We start from the raw sequence: 19,732 nt of genomic DNA, 5'->3' as shown, positions 1-19,732 counted from the left end.
AAATCGCCACAATTGGCCAAAGCATAAATTTTCCACTTCAACTTACTCCTCATTGAGGAAATCGAAGGCTTTGCTCTTGTCGCTAGGCAGCTGCTGCAAGGTGGTGCTCCTCTTCTTGACGGACGGTTGAATCTGTGAAGTGGGTGCATTGTACTTGACGTTGACCGCGGCAGCCTCTGCGGCAGGCTTCTTCGACGCTCCACCCGACGAACTGAACAAACGGCTGAAACTGGAGTTGTAAGGGCAGGGAAGAGTGGGGGGTGAAGGGGAGAGGGGAGAGCACACAGACAAACATATGGAGGGGTGGACAAAAGCAATGGCTCCAGCAAAAGGAGGGTTTCACATTTAAAAGGAAGGATGACAAATAGAAGATCTCATGCCAGCCTCCATAAAGGTCACAATTGCACTGATGATACTTCCATTAACGTATCAAAATCTCTTACAGTGGACACCTATGTCAGCAAAACACTTGAGCAGCTGCACAGCAGTGAAACGGGGTTGCATGGGGTGCAGGGTTAATATTGTGCACGGACTAGGATATTAGTGAAGACACAAAGCAACAATGTGGGGCAATTACACATTCTTCTCCTTAAACTGTTAGTACTATCATTCTCTCGTGTAGCAATTTATTATAATAGGCCGTAAATACAACATCCACTGCAGCTACAACATGCTTACTCACTCACAGCTGTGTACAGGCCTTGCCTACTCACACCTTTAGTATTCTCAGCACAGAGAAAGCGGCCACTAACGCACAGCAAATAAGTGCACTCTCACGCCTCCTGAACCGTATGCTTTTCTGACATGCATGCAGCCAAACAGATGATTAGACTGTGGTGTTACTTATATGAGCTAAAGCTAAAATGTAAGAATCTTTAACATGTGCAATTTCAAGACTTAACGTCTGTCTTAACTAAGACATTTTGACCTACAGCTACCCTCCCAACATACCGCCTGCACACAGACACATAACAGGCAGATTATAGGAAACACACATGACAACAAAGAAGGAGATATTTGTCTATCCCCTAATTGGGCTAAATCGTGCCTTTCTCTAAAACACACCAAACTCATGCCAGGCAAAGAGTTTTACAGCAAACAGTATGCAGGTGATCCTCAGGTTACAAAAGAATTCCGTTCCTATGATGTGTTGAATTTTAGTGGCAGTCGGAACGCCTACCTAAATTAACACTTAAGTTACTCACGCTGCAAACAGAACACATGATGGACATACAATACAGTAATACAAACTCTAAATACAAGAATTAAATGAAAACATACAAAACATTTTTTTTTAAAAGACAGAACAGAGAAGACAACTGGGTTTGCTGATGTTTTGGCGTGGTTGGGCGGACTGTAGCCTCGTTTATTTTTGCAATAAAGAGATTGTTGATTGATCCTGGTCATCCTAACAACGTCCAAGTAGACATCACAATCCGATCTTTTTCCTCGTAGTAGTGTAGTTGCGTGTGAGCCGCACATGGTGTATTATTCCGCCCCAAAAAGTTCTCGAGTGAGTCTGGTGTTTATGCACCAAAATTAAGTTTTTAATTCATTTAAAGCACACTCGTAACCACGAAATGTCATAAAACGGAAACCGAGGACCACCTATACCAACAAAAACATCTCAAACATCATGCAAAAACCCAGATTGGCACTTTTGCAAGTCACAGGTTTACCTACATCCTGGAGAAACACCCATACAATGAAATTAAACATAAAGAAGATCAAATACAAAGAAATCATAAGATGATTCATACTATGAGCTCAAACAAACACAAAAGAGGGGAACTTACAACTGCCAGATGCTGGATTTCTTCTTCTCTGTAAGGGCTGGGTTTTCCTTGGAGGCCCTAAAGGAGAAAACCATCTATTTTGCTCAAAAGTACAGTGTTTGTGCAAGCACCATCATAATACAGTCCTTCCTCACTCCATCGTGGTTCAAACATGGCTCCCTCAGTCTATCGCCGTTTTTCAAAAACGTATTCTCGCTGTTTCGTGGTATTGTTATTTTATTTTATTGTTTTTTTTAATGTATATTTAAGCAAATGTTACATATTCTTGGCCTAAATTAAGTATAAAAATCTTCTAAATGAACTAAAATACAAATAAGGTTTAAGGCAATACACGACTTTTATGAAAACCAGTCCAGGGTGTACCCCGCCTCTCGCCCGTCAGCTGGGATAGGCTCCAGCATACCTCCACAAGCCTAATGAGGATAAGCGGCATGGGAAATGGATGGATGGAAGACTTTTATGAACTGCAGTCTACACTGACCACTAGGTGTCACTAGTAACACGCACCAGTCTTGATCGCCAACAACGGGCTTTTATTATTTTAGAATTAGTTATCTTACAACAGGCAAAATAATATTAACCAGGGATGTCCGATATTGGCTTTTTTCTGATATCCGATATTTCGATATTGTCCAACTTTCAATGTCCGATATCAACCGATACCGATACAGATATGTGTAACATCACGTATCTCCTGTCATGGAAGCACTGGACAGGACTGGACATATAATCTTATTATGTATTATCATTATTTATTATTGCACTACAAATTTGACGTGATCTGTTCCGCATTTATTTATTCTTATTCTATTTTCTTATTTTTCTTACCTCTCATGTCTTGCCTTGGTTGTATCTATCTATCCATCTCGACACACATCTGTTGCGAAGCCAATGAATACAGTATCAGAAATTAGCTTCTTGACGTGGCTGCAAACAACACCATACAACTCGCGCAAGCAAACACCCAAGAAATCCGGCAGCCGCGCACCTTCCTCCTCCAGCACCGCGTCCACCCACCACCACCTCCGCGCTCCTCCACATTAACACCATCCCACCACCACCCGTGGCCCGACAACCCACCACGCCCTGCCACCCTGAACACGGCCAAGCAAAGCATTGGCTCAAGCACGCGGCACGTGCAGACTGCAACGGAGCTGCCGAATGCACAAACTCTCAAACTCTGCACAGAAACACGGCCACAAATGCCGCTAAGATTTAAGTTACAGAGATGTCCTCCATCTCCTGGTGTGAAGTATTAACTACACGACGCACCATAGCAGCAAATTCAGCAATGTTGCGACTTTAGTGCTTAAACAGCTATATGCGCGGAAATGCACTTATCGCGGTTGGGTCTGGAACCAATGAACCACCGTAAATGAGGGATTATTGTATTCTTATTTTCCTGTTCTCGCAAATCGTAACAAAGCGATTTGGATTTGAGCGACTCTTTTTCTGTTTACACTGACTCATTGATGAAAGTAGCAGTTGACCACTGACCACGTAGTAACAACTCAGTTTGAGAACACTGTATTGCGTCACATTAATGCCAAAATTAGCATGCGTAAAAACATACTCTGCGTGCATAAAAACCTCTCTCCTCGCACTCACGATGCCTGAATTTGCTGCTCCCTGATGTGACGTCACGGGTTCAGAGTTCAGTTGTACGTAGCTTGGCCGCTATGTTGACCCACCCTACCCTGCCTCGTATTGGCTCTAACCTGGAGACGGTTGGCGGTTCAAGTGAACAATCCGAAAAAAGGGGCGTTGCGGGTGCCAAAACTAAACAACTCAGAGTGCGTAGAAAGCTGAGGTAGCAATCGCGCACACATAGGGAATGGCTGTAAGCAGCAGCGAGCGCTTTTTCAGGTACTGCGAGCGAGCGCTGAGTGACCGCGCTGCAAATTCAGGCAACGTGAGCGCAAGAGAGGTGTTTATGCGCGCAGAGTATCTTTTTACACGTGGTAATTTTGGCATTAATGTGATGCCATAACACTGCTTTAGACTTTAATGCAGGCGCACATGGGCTGCTACAGCCATTGCTTAATGTACCTCAGTCTTACCTAATCATCTCTGTCCATCTGACAGCCTCCTGCAGCTCCATTAGCCTCTCCTTATACTGGTTCCTCTCCATCAGGACTCTGGCCATTTCCACCCTGGTGAAGCGTTTCCTCTGTGCTGTCGGCACATCACTCTGCACAAAACCCCCAGCACTGATGAATGTTTTGTTTTTAAACTATGGAAGTATATATTCATTATGTACTATAAGTAACTCACATCATCCTCATTCTCAGTCTTAGCCTTTTGTTTGCTCTCCTCAAGTGCAGCTCGAACCCTAAAGGACCGGAAATGTGTCCAATTAATTATTAAAACAACAGTCCAATAAGCATATCAATTTAAAAAAAATCCCAAACCCCTTCAGTTCTTCTTCTAAATCTTTATTCTTCTCCTCTAGTTTGATCTTGGCCTGACTGATGGCATCAAGCTCCCCTTGCAAGACGGCCTTCTCACAGGTCAGCTCATCCAGACGAGCAATGAGGTCATTCTTCACCACGTTCAAAGCATTTCTGAAAACACACATTGGGGCTCTAAGTCAATAGATTCATCACTGAGCTATGCTTTTACATGCTTTTCAGGGGGCGGGGGGAAATCATAATGACAAAAAATTGATATAGTCTGTGTATTCAACAGCATTCCACTGACTTTGTCTCCAGAAGCTGCGCATTCTCCTGTATAAGATGCTCCACTTCACGACCCATACCTGAAAACCATATTAATAAACAGGTGAAAATTAAAAATTTGAAGAAAAAAAAATCACCATAAAACATATGAAAACAAAGCATCCGACATCTAGCCTAGCCTTACCTAAAATGTTGTAGTCTGAGATTCATGCATGGACAGTTACAGATCAAAATGAGATGTGTTATGTATGTTATTACATTTCACTGTAACCACAGCCATCTCACCAGAGAATTACTACTTTAAAAACGCTATTTCACTACTGTAATCACAAAAAACACACAGCTTACAAAGAAAACTAAAGATGAATACAGTAAATCCTAAATAGCAGCTTTTTCATTGATACACACCAGAAAACTCATCTGCAAGGATTGATAATGCCGGGAAGCCCAACAATTCAGTAAACAAAAGGGAGAGAACATTTGTGATGGTAAACACTGCCGCCAAAATATAATGAGTGGGCATAGATACCCAGCAGGTCTGCTCCTTCATCCACATCTCCAATGAAGTCATTTCCTGCAGAGGACAGCTCTTCAAACAGGGAGTCTGTGTTGCGGTCAAATGCTAGATTCTCTATACCGCCTTTAGTTGGTGTGCTGGAAAGATAAGAAGCAACACATTCAATGAAGATGTACTTTCACCATTCGATAAACATACGTCTCAAAATCCCAATGTGCCAAAACTTGACTTTTTCAAATGATCACACATGGTACAAACACAATCAGTGATGAGTTTGTCTAATACCTTGTTCCTTTGCAGCCGCCAAGGTCCATATCCAGCTCAGGGGTAGACTCTATGATCGCTAACACCTCAGACGACTTCTCCAGGTCGTCTTTCCCATCTAATATAAGCAGCAGAGGTGAAAAATGTTGGTATACATTAACTAGGCGTAAACAGAGTTTAAGCTGTAGTTGTGTTGCAGTAATTGCAGTGCATGTACTGTTCAGATGTTCTTACTGTTGTCTGGTTTGCCAATGTTGCAGTCCAGATCTTTGGTGTGCCCACCAAAACGTTCTTGCTCCTGAGGTGTATCAACAGATTGCATTGCAACATCCGATGCAGCAGAAGAGAGGGGTGTCGCGGAGACCTGACTGGATAAAGGACTCATACTGCCACCTGCTGTGCCATGAGGCGACAGCGGCTTTGACATTTGAGAGTCACTGCTCTGTGTGGATGTGGCAGTGTTTGATTTCAAGGTGCCCTTCTGAGAGGGTATAGGGACGTTGGCATTTGATGTTGTGATGCTTGCCTGGCTGGTTGGAGTGCTGGATTTGGACCCTTCATGACTCACATTGGCCAGTTCATCCTACAGTGGAGGGCAAACAGCAATGAGAACTGATTCACATTTGTATAACACATTTGATGCTGGGGATGGGCATTAGAATTGATTATCAATTCTGTAAATTATGCAGGTTTGAATATTGATTGTTTCTTAGAACTGAGGTAAAAAGGAGCACAATGCTTGTTTTTTTATGCATTTTCAAGTAGTTTGTATTTTGAAGAACAACGATAATGTTGTACATAAAATGCTGATGCATCACCACTAAAGCATAGGTCACACCCGGACATACTTTTTTTTTTGTACCCCGCCTCTCGCCAGAAGTCAGCTGAGATAGGCTCCAGCATACCCCCGCGAACCTAATGAGGAGAAGCGGTATCGAAAATGGATGGATGGATTTATTATTTTTGGCATTCCCCAAATCATTTTTTTTTGTTTGTTCATGAAGAATGTAGTTGTGGTGACCATCTCAACACGCATGGAGGACGTATTAAATATCTATACGTGCGTTGGCCGCACTAATTATGCATGTGGGGTGCACGACACACATATGAGTTGGCAAGTGCGAAGAAGAAAAATAATTTACATTTTGCCCAAACCTGACACACGCAAAATGTACGAAAAACACATGTTGGCCATACAAAGTGCGTACGTTTGTCTTGCAACCTGAAAAAAATGTAAGCGCCCATAGAGTTTGTTCGACATGACAAAAATACTGTAAGTATTACATGTTATTATGAATGTGCCTGTTACTACATGGTTAAAGCATGTATATAAAACCATAAAACATTGCTGGAGGTTTTTGGAGGTGTTTTAATAGCAGGCTTTGTAGGCGGCATAGGTGTGTCCTATTATGCGCATTAATTACCTGTCTCTTTTTAGCTGTTTTTATATCTTTCAAACGCACAGAAAAGAGAAAGACATGTGGGTTCATGTCTTACATAAGGATTGCGGATGATGGGCAAAATTCCAAATAAAAGTTCAGTTTTCCCTTAGGACTGCTTTAGTCTGCTCAATAGAACATTAGCATGGAAACAAGAGGTCAGTCAGAACATTCAAGGAATTTTAGTCAAATGCCCATCCCTAGTTAATAACAATTGCCAAAAAACATGACAAAATACAGAGAATGACTTGAGGTTCACTTCAACAACAGTGACGTTTCATGCATTAGGCAGGTCACATGACAACACTAACATCATCTGTGATTCAAAGCTTAGGAAAACACCAGGCAAGTTATGACAAGCATTTACACTGACACCTTGGATATCGAACATCATCTCTTTCTCTTGTTGACATTTGGTTGCAGCGAGTGTTACTAGTGACTCGATTCCTGGTGCACTTGTTGGACAAGTTAGTGCCAAATGTTCTTCAGCTATCACTAGTAACACTAGTCAGCAAAGTACCTTAGTAGTATCAGATACTAGTAAAATTCCACACTTCCACACTGGCCACACTTGTTGCAGTTGTATGATGTGGTAGTTGAAGTAGTAGAATTAGTAAGCGCCAAAACAATCACACATCTAACTAGTCAAGGCAAAAATGCTACCTGGCCACAGTAGTCACACCAATAATCCTCCACTAGTTATCTTTTTATGGTGCTAAATGCTGTACAGCGTAACAAAATTGAACATAACGTAGATACAGTAGCTGAACAAATGTCAGCTCTTGCTTATTGAAGTAAAATGAACAGCAACAAAAGTGTTACTTTAATTAAATCACACGTTTGCATCACTCCTACTCAGCACCAACAAACAGGTTAGCTCGGGGAGTTTGCCTGTAAACAGGTCTACCTGATCAGCCTTCTGAAGGGGTAATTTGAACTTTCCACTTAGGACATCCAACTGAAGAATCATAGAGGCCACAATCATCACATTTTACACACTGTGTGTGGTTTTTTTTTTGGTAAACGGAACAAATACAAGCAACAAAAACCAAGAAGTTTAACAACAGTAACAGTGGCGTTGTATGGCTTAAGTTCTCATGCGTAAATACTGAGATGCAAAAATGGTTCCTACATTATCAGACAGCAAGGCAATAGTATTAAAAGTACTACCTGGTATCTAGATCCACTTGGGGTCCACTTAGCAATGTTACACTGTGCAAACAGGGATAATTATCCTAAATTTTAAATCCCAAACAAGATTTTCTACAGTTATTAGCAACCCTTTGAGGTATGCACTGCTTTGATCCTTGAAAATCAGCACATTCAGTACTATAAATAGCAACTTTGCTGATGGAAGGGGGGAAATCTATCGGGCAAGAACAAAACAAGTCCCAAAAACATGTAAAAATAGTATTACAAAAACACACCACCTCTTTTTCAAAATAATTTTGTATAGTTCAAATGTTTTAATAAGCAAGCAATATACAGTCATCCCTCGCCACATGTATGTATGTATGTATAGTACTTTATTAATCCCACAGCAGGGAAATTCACTTGTTACAGCTGCAAGCAAGATAGGCAAGTAAAGAATGCATAGTGACATAGTGACTACAACATGGTACAGGTGGTGCAGGTGTTGTAGAGCCTGACAGCGGTCGGTATGAAGGACCTGCGGAACCTCTCCTTCTTACACCGTGGGTGTAACAGTCTGCTGCTGAAGGAGCTGCTGAGGGAAACCATCATGGTTTGATTTCCACGGCTTCACTCTATCACGGTTTTTCAAACATATATTATTAACTCATGCTGATTCGTGTTTGAATACGGCTTATTATTAGTAAAAAAAAAATGCATATTGAAGCAAACTGTACATATTTCTTGCCTAAATTCAGCATTTTCAGGCATGAAAAGGAATTAAGAAGACAGATTCAAATTGTAGATGTCATTATAATAATAATAATAATTATAATAATAATAATTATGTAATGGCCCGATGTCTCTAAATGCACCTCACATTCTTGTCTGAGCTATTCACTTGCTATGCCACTGCAGGGTGCATTGCATGTTTGTGGGTGACTTTCTCAAGCTTGCGTGAGACCCAACGGACATCGAGTGGAGACTTAACGTGGTGTCCGACCAACACACAGCTGCAGATAACTGCTGGAGAAGAGCACGCCATAAAGAGAGAGCATCTCAGTGTTGCAGCTCACATTGTGTTGAAAACAGACCCTTAAAATAGAAGATATATGAGAAGTTTGAGTTGAAAAATTCCCGCAATTTGGGTCACCACTTTGAGGGGTGATGGTGTTGTCCCGCAGCCAAATCAGTTGAGAACCACTGACCGAGAACATCTTTACAGCAATATGTTTTTTCACATCCCAAGAGAGTTCTTTGCCACAAAGTGCCATGTTGAACTCCTAGTGACTTGTATGCGAGGGTGTGAGAGCGATAACACCAAATTTAACACACCAGCTCTGCATTCACACCTAAGACGTTGTAACATTAACGAGTCACATGACCCCGGGGAGAAAAAAAAAATGGTTAATTGAGCCTTCCACTCCTGGGAAGGTTCACCACTGCACCATGATTTCGCCATTTGTGGATAATGGCTCTCACTGTGGTTCGCTGAAATCCCAACGCTTTAGAAATGGCCCTTTTCCAGACTGATAGATCAATTAATCTCAGTTAAGTTATGTTCCAACAAGGGGGCACACAGGCACACTTATTCCACACAGGGCCATGTAGGTTTGGATTTTTTTTCTCCCTTAATAATAAAAAGTTTAATTTAAAAACTGCCAATTTGTTAGATGATCTGAAACATTAAATGTGATAAACATGCAAAAAAATAAGAAATCAGGAAGGTGGCAAACACTTTATCACACCACTGTATATATAGATATATAGGTATACAGTGTTCCCTCCCTACATCGCGGTTCACCTTTCGCGGATCCGCAGATTTTTTTAAAGTGCAATTTTGCATGTTTTTTTAAACAGCGTATGAACACGCATTGCGTTCTGCGTCCTTGTGTTGTATTAGAGTGATCTATCGGTGTGTGTTGCATGTTTTCTGTTATTGTATTTACTACTGCTACCAGTAGAGGGTGTTGTATACTCAAGAGAGTTGAAGATGTGTCCAGTTCTCTCAGTAAATATAGAGCCGCAACAGCCCCGATTGGCTAAGGGAGAACCTGCGGAACCTGCCCGTTGTGTTCTGCGTTCTGATTGGCTGTAGACCATTGTCAATCAATCTCCTTCGTGAAGTACTGTCTGTTTCCTGTTGTATAATCGCTAGCATACTTGCTGAATGAAGGCAGAAGTTACACGGCTGTAGGGCGCCTGGAATACTGTAAATTAATTTTCGGTTCATGGAGGATGACGAGGAGGAATATGTTTTAAGAAAATTCGAACTTGGAGAGTGTTTAAACAAGAGAGAAATGTGAGAAAATGTTTATGTCTGTCTGAGAAATGTGTAAAAAGTGTATAGTGAGGGGTTTTACAGCCTTAAAACTTATATAATAATAATAAAATATAGTTTGCTACATTGCGGATTTCGCTTATTGCGGGCTATTTTGAGAACCTATCCCCCGCGATTAATGAGGGAACACTGTATATATGCATATATGGTCATTAATATTCATGATGGAGCCTTGTTTGCAGTGCGATTTCTAACAGCAGCAATGTGAAGACTCTCTGTATTTTCCTCCCTCCCTGAATGGTACCACTTCCTCTGCTTACTGGGCTCCAGGCCACCCAGTTACAAGACAAGCTGTTAAAAATTCTAGACACATGAAACAATTCTTTCTTTCTAAAGAGGATTTTACTCTTTTTTTTCGGGAGGCGGGGTGCATTTAATTAGCACATTCAACTGAAACTTGGAATGAAAAAGCCACCTTAACTTAATGACAAATTGTCTTTAAGTCTTCAAAATAGTCTATTTCATACCTTCAGACTGGTGTTGGACCTTGGATGGCTGAGGTTATTGAATCTCCAAGTTTCAGAATGAACATCCACAGGCTCCCTTTGGACGTCAGAGGTCACGCCATCAATCCCTGGAACCTGAAAGATGCCCATGGAAATGGGACGCTCCTTCCTAGGTACATAAAGGAAAGAGAAAAAGAAAATGACTTGGAGGGCAGGGGGATAAACAAGGGAGATGTCTGGAGACACTGATTCACCGGTTAGGCTGCTGCGTACGCGAATCTAACAAAGAAAACGCCTGCAACAAGTGAGTCTGTTGACAAATTTAAGGCAAGCGGCGGATGGTTTGAAAATTAAAAACAAAAAAACAAAAAAAAAACACATACATAGCGTCGTTAGGCAGACAAACATGCCTCGAAACTCTTCCACCTCTCCTCTTTCTGGTTGTTGTTTGCCAAGGGTGACCACTACAGGTAAAATTATGTTAAACGTTCATTTCTCCATTTCATACTGTATGTCATGTTTGTGCCATTGTTTTGTAATGTAAAACTATGCATGTTAAAAAGTCTGTAACAGACTATCTCTGCATAGATTTTTTTGTGCCACATGAGTGCATTAACAGTTCAAAAAGAAAAAGGGATTGCCCTCCAAGCATAATCTCCTCTCGTTCCGTCCCTCTTTGCAAAACTAGGTAAAAGTGATGTTAAATGTTCAGTTGTCATGTGTCATTTGTACTTATGTTTGCATCATTTTCTGCATGTAAAACTATAATTATTCTTTGTCAAATGTGTTTTGTGTTCAAATTTCTGGGTGTCTGATTTATTTTCTATGGGAAAGCTTGCCTTGGTTAGAGTCCATTTTGGTTTGAGTCAAACTTCGGGAACGGATTAACGGATGACGCTACCCAAGGCACCACTGTACTGCAATCCATTGGACATATCAATCCATTGCAGTTAGTCGTGTATATATTATCACATTTTTACCAATAATGAATGACCTGTTTTCTTTTATTTTTACCTTTAGCTGTTATTTACTTAATTTTCCTCTCTTTTTGGGGGGGTGAGATGACAGGCAGAAGGGTCTGTCTGCTTTGTTCTAAACTGGCATTGTACAGTATATGCTCCAACTTCATTGCAGTCCTTAAGCAGGCCTTGTTGACAACCCAAGTCTGACAACTACGACAACGCATTCTATCCTTCATGCTTTATTTTTTAATCTATGATGATCTATGATTTTATCAAAGCTCCCAAGTTGAGACTATACAGTTGATTTCAATGGGTATCAAGCAGAAAACAACATAATCCATCCCTTCACACACACACACACACACACACACACCGTACCTGCTGAGACGTGGTATACAAGGTAAAGACGGCAGGGCAGGTAAGCCACCGGTAGCGACAGAGTAGTGAACCAGCAGCAGCACCGACAGAGACACCAGTACAGCAGAGTTGATGACCACTGCTCCCCCAACAAAGCCAAAAACAAAAAGCAGCATACGCCCGGGGCTCATGGCCCCACGTATCACTGGTGCCAAAATATTTTGGGAGACTAGGCTGATTAAAGCAGCTATGGGTGCCACAGAAAAGAAATGAACCTTGTGTGAACCCACTGTAAAACCTTCCAATGCTGTTGAAAAGGTAAGATGTGAGGTAGATAGCGAGTGGTAGCAGTAATAATAACAGGAATTCAGAGGCAACGACAGAGGAAAGCAGAGCAGAAGCACATACAGCAGAGCTGGAAATCATCCATAGGGAGCAGGCAAAAGCTGGTAAAACCCTACACAATTTTCCTTTGGTATTTCTGTTTTTGTTGCAGCATCTCCTTTCCTGTCCTCTGCCGAGATGTGACACAGCAAGCTCTGTGCAGCCTAGAATGCTCTGACTTTGTCTCGCTCCCTCCCTTCATCCCCGCCTCTCTCTTTTGGATGCTGAGGCAGCTTGTTCCATATGCCTCTCCTCAGGCTGCAGCTTATTGGCTGCAACACCCCAAGAATAATCACAGTGTTTTCCAAAGTGAAAACACTCAAGTGTGTGTGCAAGTGCATCCATTTTAAAATTAATTCTAAATGAATTGAAATAAACTGAATTCTCACAATACACTTTATACACAGACAGGCATTAGTATTTTATCACATTTCTCTCTTGTTTAAACACTCTCAAAGTTCAAAATTCATTGGAATTTTAAAGATCAACTTACATTGGACACAAGAATTTAAGTGACTCACGCATATTTCACTCCTCTGACCGTGGCTTGTGCTGGCGCCGTTAGGCTATCCTTGTTAAAACATATTCCTCCTCATCGTCCTCCATGAACCATAGGTTCATTTACAGTATTCCAGGCGCCCTACAGCCGCGTAACTTCTGCCTTCATTCAGCATGTATGATCGCTAGCATACAACAGGAAACAGGCAGTCCTGCACGGAGTTTGATTGCCAATAGTCTGCAGCCAGTCAGAATGTATGTAAAAAATATTACAAAAACGTACTGCATATATATATAAATATATATAAATATATATATATACATATACAGACATACATATATATATAAATATATATAAATATATATACATATATATATATACACACATATATATATACATATATATACATATACATATATATACACATATATATACATATATACACATATATATATATATACACATATATATATATACATATATATATATACACATATATATATATACATATATATATATACACATATATATATATACATATATATATATACACATATATATATATACACATATATATATATACATATATATATATATATATATATATATATATATATATATATATATATATATATACATATATATATACATATATATATATATATATATACAGTATACACACACACACACACACACACACACACACACACACTGTACATATAAACATGGATCATATAAAAAATATTAAACATTATATTTATTAATTTGATTTGTGACAAAACTTATTTTCAACTCTTTCTCCTTCCATTATATATTTTTTTATTTTTACAAATAGTTCAACTTTTCAACAATTTTGTCCTAGTATGACTTTATTGCCATAATATTTGGACTTGATGATCATAACATTATAACATTCATCCAACCCATTTTTCCTAAAATTGCAACTTAATTCTTTGCTTTGTTTGTTTCTCATATTGCAACTTTTATTCCTTTAATATTTCAAATTGATACTGTTTTTTTGGGTAATATTATGACTTTACTCTTCATATTTTGTCCTTATTCTTGTAAGATTACTGCTCTGTTTTTCGAATTTTGTTGTTGATTTTTATTTTCTTGTTTAATTGTATTTTTAGAATGTGCCGAGGTCCACTAAAAAAAAAACTGTCACAGGCTGAAACTGGCCCCCAGACCACAGTTTGGACACCACTGGTGTAAACATTCACTATTGTAAACTACTGGTTTCGCACTCTAATCAGCAAATTAACTGCAAAAGGTTCCCGGGCCCTTAAATGGTCTCTTATTCTAAAGTGAACTCCCGAAATAAATCAACTTTTACACCATGTTCTAATTTGCATCTGGAAAAATAGATCAAATTATGAAGATTTCACACAATATACTGTAGTTCTCGATTTGCCTTTTAAAAACATCAACTTTGCTTGAAAAAGATGACTCTCGTAAGTTGATATGGCGAGATGCTGAAGATCAACAAAATCTAATGTCGTTCTTGCTCTACATCACGTCATAGTCAACGCAATGTTTACAGATATTTTTGTCACATAGCTGTGGTGTACCTTTAGCTCTCTCTAATAATAATAATAATAATGCACCCAGTCCTAATCTGCTCTGCAAAAGATCAATCAACCACAAGGTTCACCATTCCATGAAAGCAGATTAAGAAGTACAGCTCTATGCTCCATCACAATTCTGCTCATTTTTTTTTAGCAGAAATCTCTCTGCCATGCTACACTACATATCTGCTTGTTCTGTTTCTGTTGAGTCTTTGCATCATTCATCTGGCCTAGTTTTTCTTCTCGCCTGAAGGATATATAGTGGGTGTGTAGGAGTAACTCTTGTACCAGTTAAAATGCTTCAATAGCTATGAAGAATCACCCACATAAACTAGGGCAAAACATAAACAAAACACGGGAACATCTCTTGCTTTAACAGACAGGTGCTAAAGTGCTAAATCTCAATACTGTATGTTATGCGGAATGCTAAAGATATCGACTAGCAAGATGCGCACTCTGTACAAAAAGTGCTTACTGCTAACTATTTTAAACATGGTAGTATCCGAATAAAACAAAAACGCTAACAAAGGCTCATAGCGAGCGTGGCCGCAGGTGGCGTGCAGTCCGGCCCGGGGGCCATTTGTGGCCTGCAAGTGGCTTTCTAATAGCCCATGCAATATTCTAGATGCAAAATGAAGTAATTTACACATGAAAACATTCATACATTATTTTTACCAAAAACAAAGCTGAGATGCAGACTGTTTATTTTCCTCAAAGATATTACACAAAATACTTTTGCAATTTGAGCAATGACTGATTTTACTACATGCAGGAACAAAACAGCAACATCATCACATTTAACAATAACTAATGATTAATCTCAACTGTAACAACATGTATGCCAATCATAACAATATTAAGCATGTACTTCATTCATTGCTCATTGTTAACAGGTTATTGCTTAATTTGCATGAGCATTTATTTATGAATTACACGTTTCTGACTGATTTTCTCTCCGGTATTTTTCATATTCTCCAGTCAAGAGCATATTGGCAAACTAAGAAGGTCTCGAGGACTGGAGTTTAATGTGCCTCACCTTATTCTAGCTGGTGTGCCAGTGCCAGATTCTGCAGGCTCTGCTGTCACTGCATGCTGGTGTTTAGTTCGCTCCAAGTGCTCCATGTAGCTGTGAATCATCTGCAAGGTCAGATAACACAAAATTAAGCAGTTTAATTCAATATCACCATTTGTTAACATTATTATTTTTTGCCGATTAGATAAAATAATACCCTGAAGAAAGCCAAACTCCTATTATTACTAACAAAATTAACTTGTCATTTTAGTATTTTGTTGTAGGTATTTAGCAGTGAAATAATAAGTTGATGCACTGTGCAACACGCACTTTCACATAAACTGAATGTAAATGTAATCGTTTACTGCAAAACTTGATTCAATTCTAATATGGGTATTATGCTAAATCCATATAGGGATAACGTTTTTCTGTTAGACTGTATGTTTGTAAGTACGTATGAATGTCCGTATACATGCAAATACTACACATTCATGAACTGTTCTTGATACCTCAGTGTGTCTATGATGAAGAGCGCTGTACTCCTTCTTGAGTTCCGCCTCTCTCTCCTCAAATCTGATGACTACACACACACACACACACACACACACACACACACACACACACACACACACACACACACACACACACACACACTTCTATAATCCAAGCACAAAGGAGTCAACAGAAACAATGGAAAGAATAAATGGGAAAGGCGTACACAGAAAATGTGGCAACACATGTCGGTTGTGGCAATGAGACCTTACGACCAGAAGGGGGCCCTCCAACACACTGAACAGGTACTATATAGTCATGGCCAAAAGTTTTGGGAGTGACTTAAATTTTGTACTTCAATAATTTTTCTGCTTTAATTTTTAATTTTGGTGATCCCCACAAAAAATGCTATTTTTTTCATTATATACCAGACATGTCAAATGTTTTCTTAAAAAAAAAACTAAGGCAGCAGAATTACTGAAACGCTGAATTTAATTCACTCCCAAAACTTCTGGCCATTCCCATGTGATTTTTTTGTATTATCATTTTATAAAAGTACTTGTATTTGCAATAGAACACATCATTTTATAGTGATTTTTCAGAACAATTCAGCGTTAACTGTCACCGAGAGTGAAGGAGATACTTACCACTGAGTTTTGCACAAAAAAAAACAAAAAATTAACAACAACAAACAGATAAAAAATGCACAGCTATCATCATCCCTACAGCCATACAGTCCAACAGTCTATAAGTCAACATAAACATGTATCAAACTACACAGCACCAACTTTGAGTCAAATTAAATGATCTGTCTTGTATAAGGCACAGGAGCTGTTCACATAATTCACACTTGAGCTAAACTGGGGTCCAGTATGCTGAGTTGAAGAAGGAAAGAGGAAATGGTGGTTTGAAACTAGCGCTTAAGTCAGACACAGGTGTGCAAAGAAAAGAAGCCTGCTATGGGGAAAAAAAGTCCTGTCATGTCTTCTGATTACCTACTTATGTAGAGAAAATGATACCGAGTTATGTTGTTTGCGGTGGCAGTGGGCTTAGCCAAAAGTGGGTCATTAATTTGTTCCAGAAGTTCTGACTCTGACCAAATCAATTTTTCCTATAAGAAATCATGTAAATCCAATCAATCTGTTCCAGAAAGCCAAAAATGTTCACACAATACACGTTTTATAGTTTTACATGCAGAAAACAACTCAAAATCCATATAAATACAGATAAATGATGAATGAAATGGATAAATGAACATTTAATGTTACTTTTACTTTACTTTCATTGACGACATGATTCTTGGAAGTGACTGTTCCCAAAGGCAAGATGTGACAGCGAGATGCCACATGGACACCACCTTCCTGTTTTGCCGTGAGATGTTTCTTGAATTTAATAGTGATTCTTACCTCAGTAACCCCAAATGGAACCAAAGAAAGTTGCAAGTGCCAGCATTTTGCTAAAGAAGATGAGAAACACTATTGAATTCAAGAAATAACTCATGGCAAAATAGGAAGATGCGGTGTGTCTGTGTGGTCTCTCACTACCACATCGTGTCTTTGGGAACAGTCATGTCTTCAAAGACGATAAAAGTAACCTTAAATGTTCATTCATCCCTTTCATTCTCCATTTATATGGAAGATGCAAGCATCTTTGTCAAATACACAAGAATAGACAGACGACGCTGTGCAGGGATATGGCGGAAGACAAACATATGCCGAGCAATTTGTGAGGTCTGATTTTTTCAAGGAGGCTTTTTTGTGACCCAAATGTATTACTCTTCTGAACGCATACTGTTTTGAGAAGCCAAACTCCTTACTTGTGTAACCCCAGCAAGTACCTGGAACTACGTTCTTCATCACCAAAATCCGACCAGAAATGGACTTAGGGAACCAAGTGGGGGGTTAGTCGCTGTTGATGGACTACACTGCTGATGGGGATGTCACATAACTTCATGTCAAAAACCCCAAATGTCCCTTTAATTCCCAAAATCAAATAAGAGGAAATCTAATGACAATTTGCCTGCACTTTGATCCGACAGTGCTCTGATTTACGTCACACTGCTGCCAATTCAATCTGCAAACAGAAATTGTAAAACAAGTGAAAGTCCAAATATGGCACAAAGAACAAAAAAGGGAAGTGTTGCATTGGAATGTAAAATGAAACCATTTTGCTGCAGCGTTAGAACAAACAAGCGGTCACGAGCTGTCAAAAGGGCAGTCACACACACATCATGAGGGATTTTCTTTGGTACCCTTAGGATGATTATCTCCCTATTTCTGAAACTTAAATATATATTTTCTCTTACTTTGGTCCTTCTTTTACCATAACGACCAGCTAATTTGAACAATTTTAAGATTACTGACTTGCGGTAATCAAGACGATAGCTGAACAGAAGTAATTGACGATTGTTGCCGTATGTATTACAGTTTTTATTTCTCTTTGAATTCCAAATGTTCTGTTCTGCCCTCCGGCACAAGGCTACAACAAAGGGATCCGCATAATAATCAAAATGTTGCCAACTGTGTGGAATAGACGATCTGTGATGAGACCAACTCTGCCATCGTTGGTCTCATCACAGATGGGGACGAATGACCGGTCGTGCAGAGAAATAATTTGACTTCGTAAACTTATGCCAGCGAAACCACCTCCTTATAAATGCCAGCAAGACCAAGGAACTGGTTGTGGACTTTCGCTGGCATCTTATAAGTGCCTGGGTGTTCATCTGAACCATAAGCTGGACTGGACTGACTATACTACTGCACTGTATAAAAAAAAAAGGTCAGAGTAGACTGTATCTTCTCAGGAGGCTGAGGTTGTTTGGGGAGCAGGGGGGCACTCCTGAAGACCTTCTACAGTATGACTCTGTGATGGCCTCTGCCATCTTCTATGGCGTGGTCTGCTGGAGGAGCAGCATCACAGCAGCTGACAGGAAGAGGCTGGACAAACTGATAAAGAAGACCAGCTCTGTCCTGGGATATCCCCTGGAACAGGTGGAGAAGGTGGGCAAGAGGAGGATGACAGCCGAGCTGTTCTCCATGATGGACAAAGACTCCCGCCCCCTCCAACACACGCTCACCGCACTAAGGAGCACCATTAGTGACAGGCAGATACATCCAGAGTGTGTGAAGAAGAGATATCGCAGGTCTTTCACTTCCTGCAGCTGTCCGACTCTATAATAAAAACTGTTCCGAAAAATCCTGTACAATAACCATGCAATTACCAAAGCAATAAAGCGTGCAATAACTGTGCAATAAACCAGCTCTTTCGCTGCTGTAAACCTGGAATTTCCCCTTGTGGGACTAATAAAGACATATCTTATCTTATCGTCCCTTGCTACATCGCGGTTCAAATATCACTCCCTCGCTCGATCGTGGTTTTTCAAAAATCAATTAATATGGCTTATCATTAGCCAAAAAATATTGAAAGACAATTTATATAAAGTATTCTGGTCACTTGGCACCAGTAATGTTACATTGATGAGACATGACATTACATTACCTTCAAACAATGCATGAAGTCAGCCATGGCATGTCCGACATGACAGAATGAAAAAAGTTTTTGGCTGCTTTCTTTGTCCTTCTTCCCCACTCCGTTTGAAAAACGATCTTAAGTTTAGAATAAGTGAATTGGATAGGCTAGTTAGTTAGCTCAGTAGCTTGCTATGCAAGGGGTGGCCGTCAATCTGCAGTGATCCCATAGCCTGCGCAATGTGGTGTAAACAAAAAGGTGACTATAGGGGTGTTATTTCTTTTCTCCGGGGCTTTAATAATGTTAAAAACCATATTTAGAAAGTAATAAACAGGCTTTCTATGGTCTAACTACGAAAATATTCAGTTTATTAACAAT

At 39.8% G+C, this 19,732-nt stretch overlaps 1 protein-coding gene across 4 annotated transcripts in view; it reads right to left on the bottom strand.

The window, feature by feature from the left end:
• Positions 1-19,732, bottom strand: part of spag9b (sperm associated antigen 9b) — a 58,156-nt gene that overhangs the window by 12,497 nt on the left and 25,927 nt on the right. For 2 of the 4 annotated variants that reach the window (XM_054763865.1, XM_054763873.1), the window contains exons 3-14: positions 15,904-15,974; positions 15,419-15,519; positions 10,634-10,781; positions 5,490-5,838; positions 5,277-5,373; positions 5,004-5,128; positions 4,497-4,554; positions 4,208-4,360; positions 4,071-4,128; positions 3,857-3,987; positions 1,797-1,853; positions 47-229 (exon numbers count right to left, since the gene is read on the bottom strand). In XM_054763865.1, the coding sequence (XP_054619840.1) occupies positions 47-229; positions 1,797-1,853; positions 3,857-3,987; positions 4,071-4,128; positions 4,208-4,360; positions 4,497-4,554; positions 5,004-5,128; positions 5,277-5,373; positions 5,490-5,838; positions 10,634-10,781; positions 15,419-15,519; positions 15,904-15,974 (1,531 nt within the window). Of the gene's footprint in view, positions 1-46; positions 230-1,796; positions 1,854-3,856; positions 3,988-4,070; positions 4,129-4,207; positions 4,361-4,496; positions 4,555-5,003; positions 5,129-5,276; positions 5,374-5,489; positions 5,839-10,633; positions 10,782-11,952; positions 12,492-15,418; positions 15,520-15,903; positions 15,975-19,732 lie in introns of those variants that run through there. The other 2 variants (XM_054763882.1, XM_054763888.1) reach the window with 2 other exon arrangements.

The sequence above is a fragment of the Dunckerocampus dactyliophorus genome, chromosome 2 (genome assembly GCF_027744805.1).
Source record: "Dunckerocampus dactyliophorus isolate RoL2022-P2 chromosome 2, RoL_Ddac_1.1, whole genome shotgun sequence".
Lineage (NCBI taxonomy): Eukaryota > Metazoa > Chordata > Actinopteri > Syngnathiformes > Syngnathidae > Dunckerocampus > Dunckerocampus dactyliophorus.
Note: the sequence above shows the minus strand (reverse complement) of the source record. Positions and strands in the feature narration are given on the sequence as shown.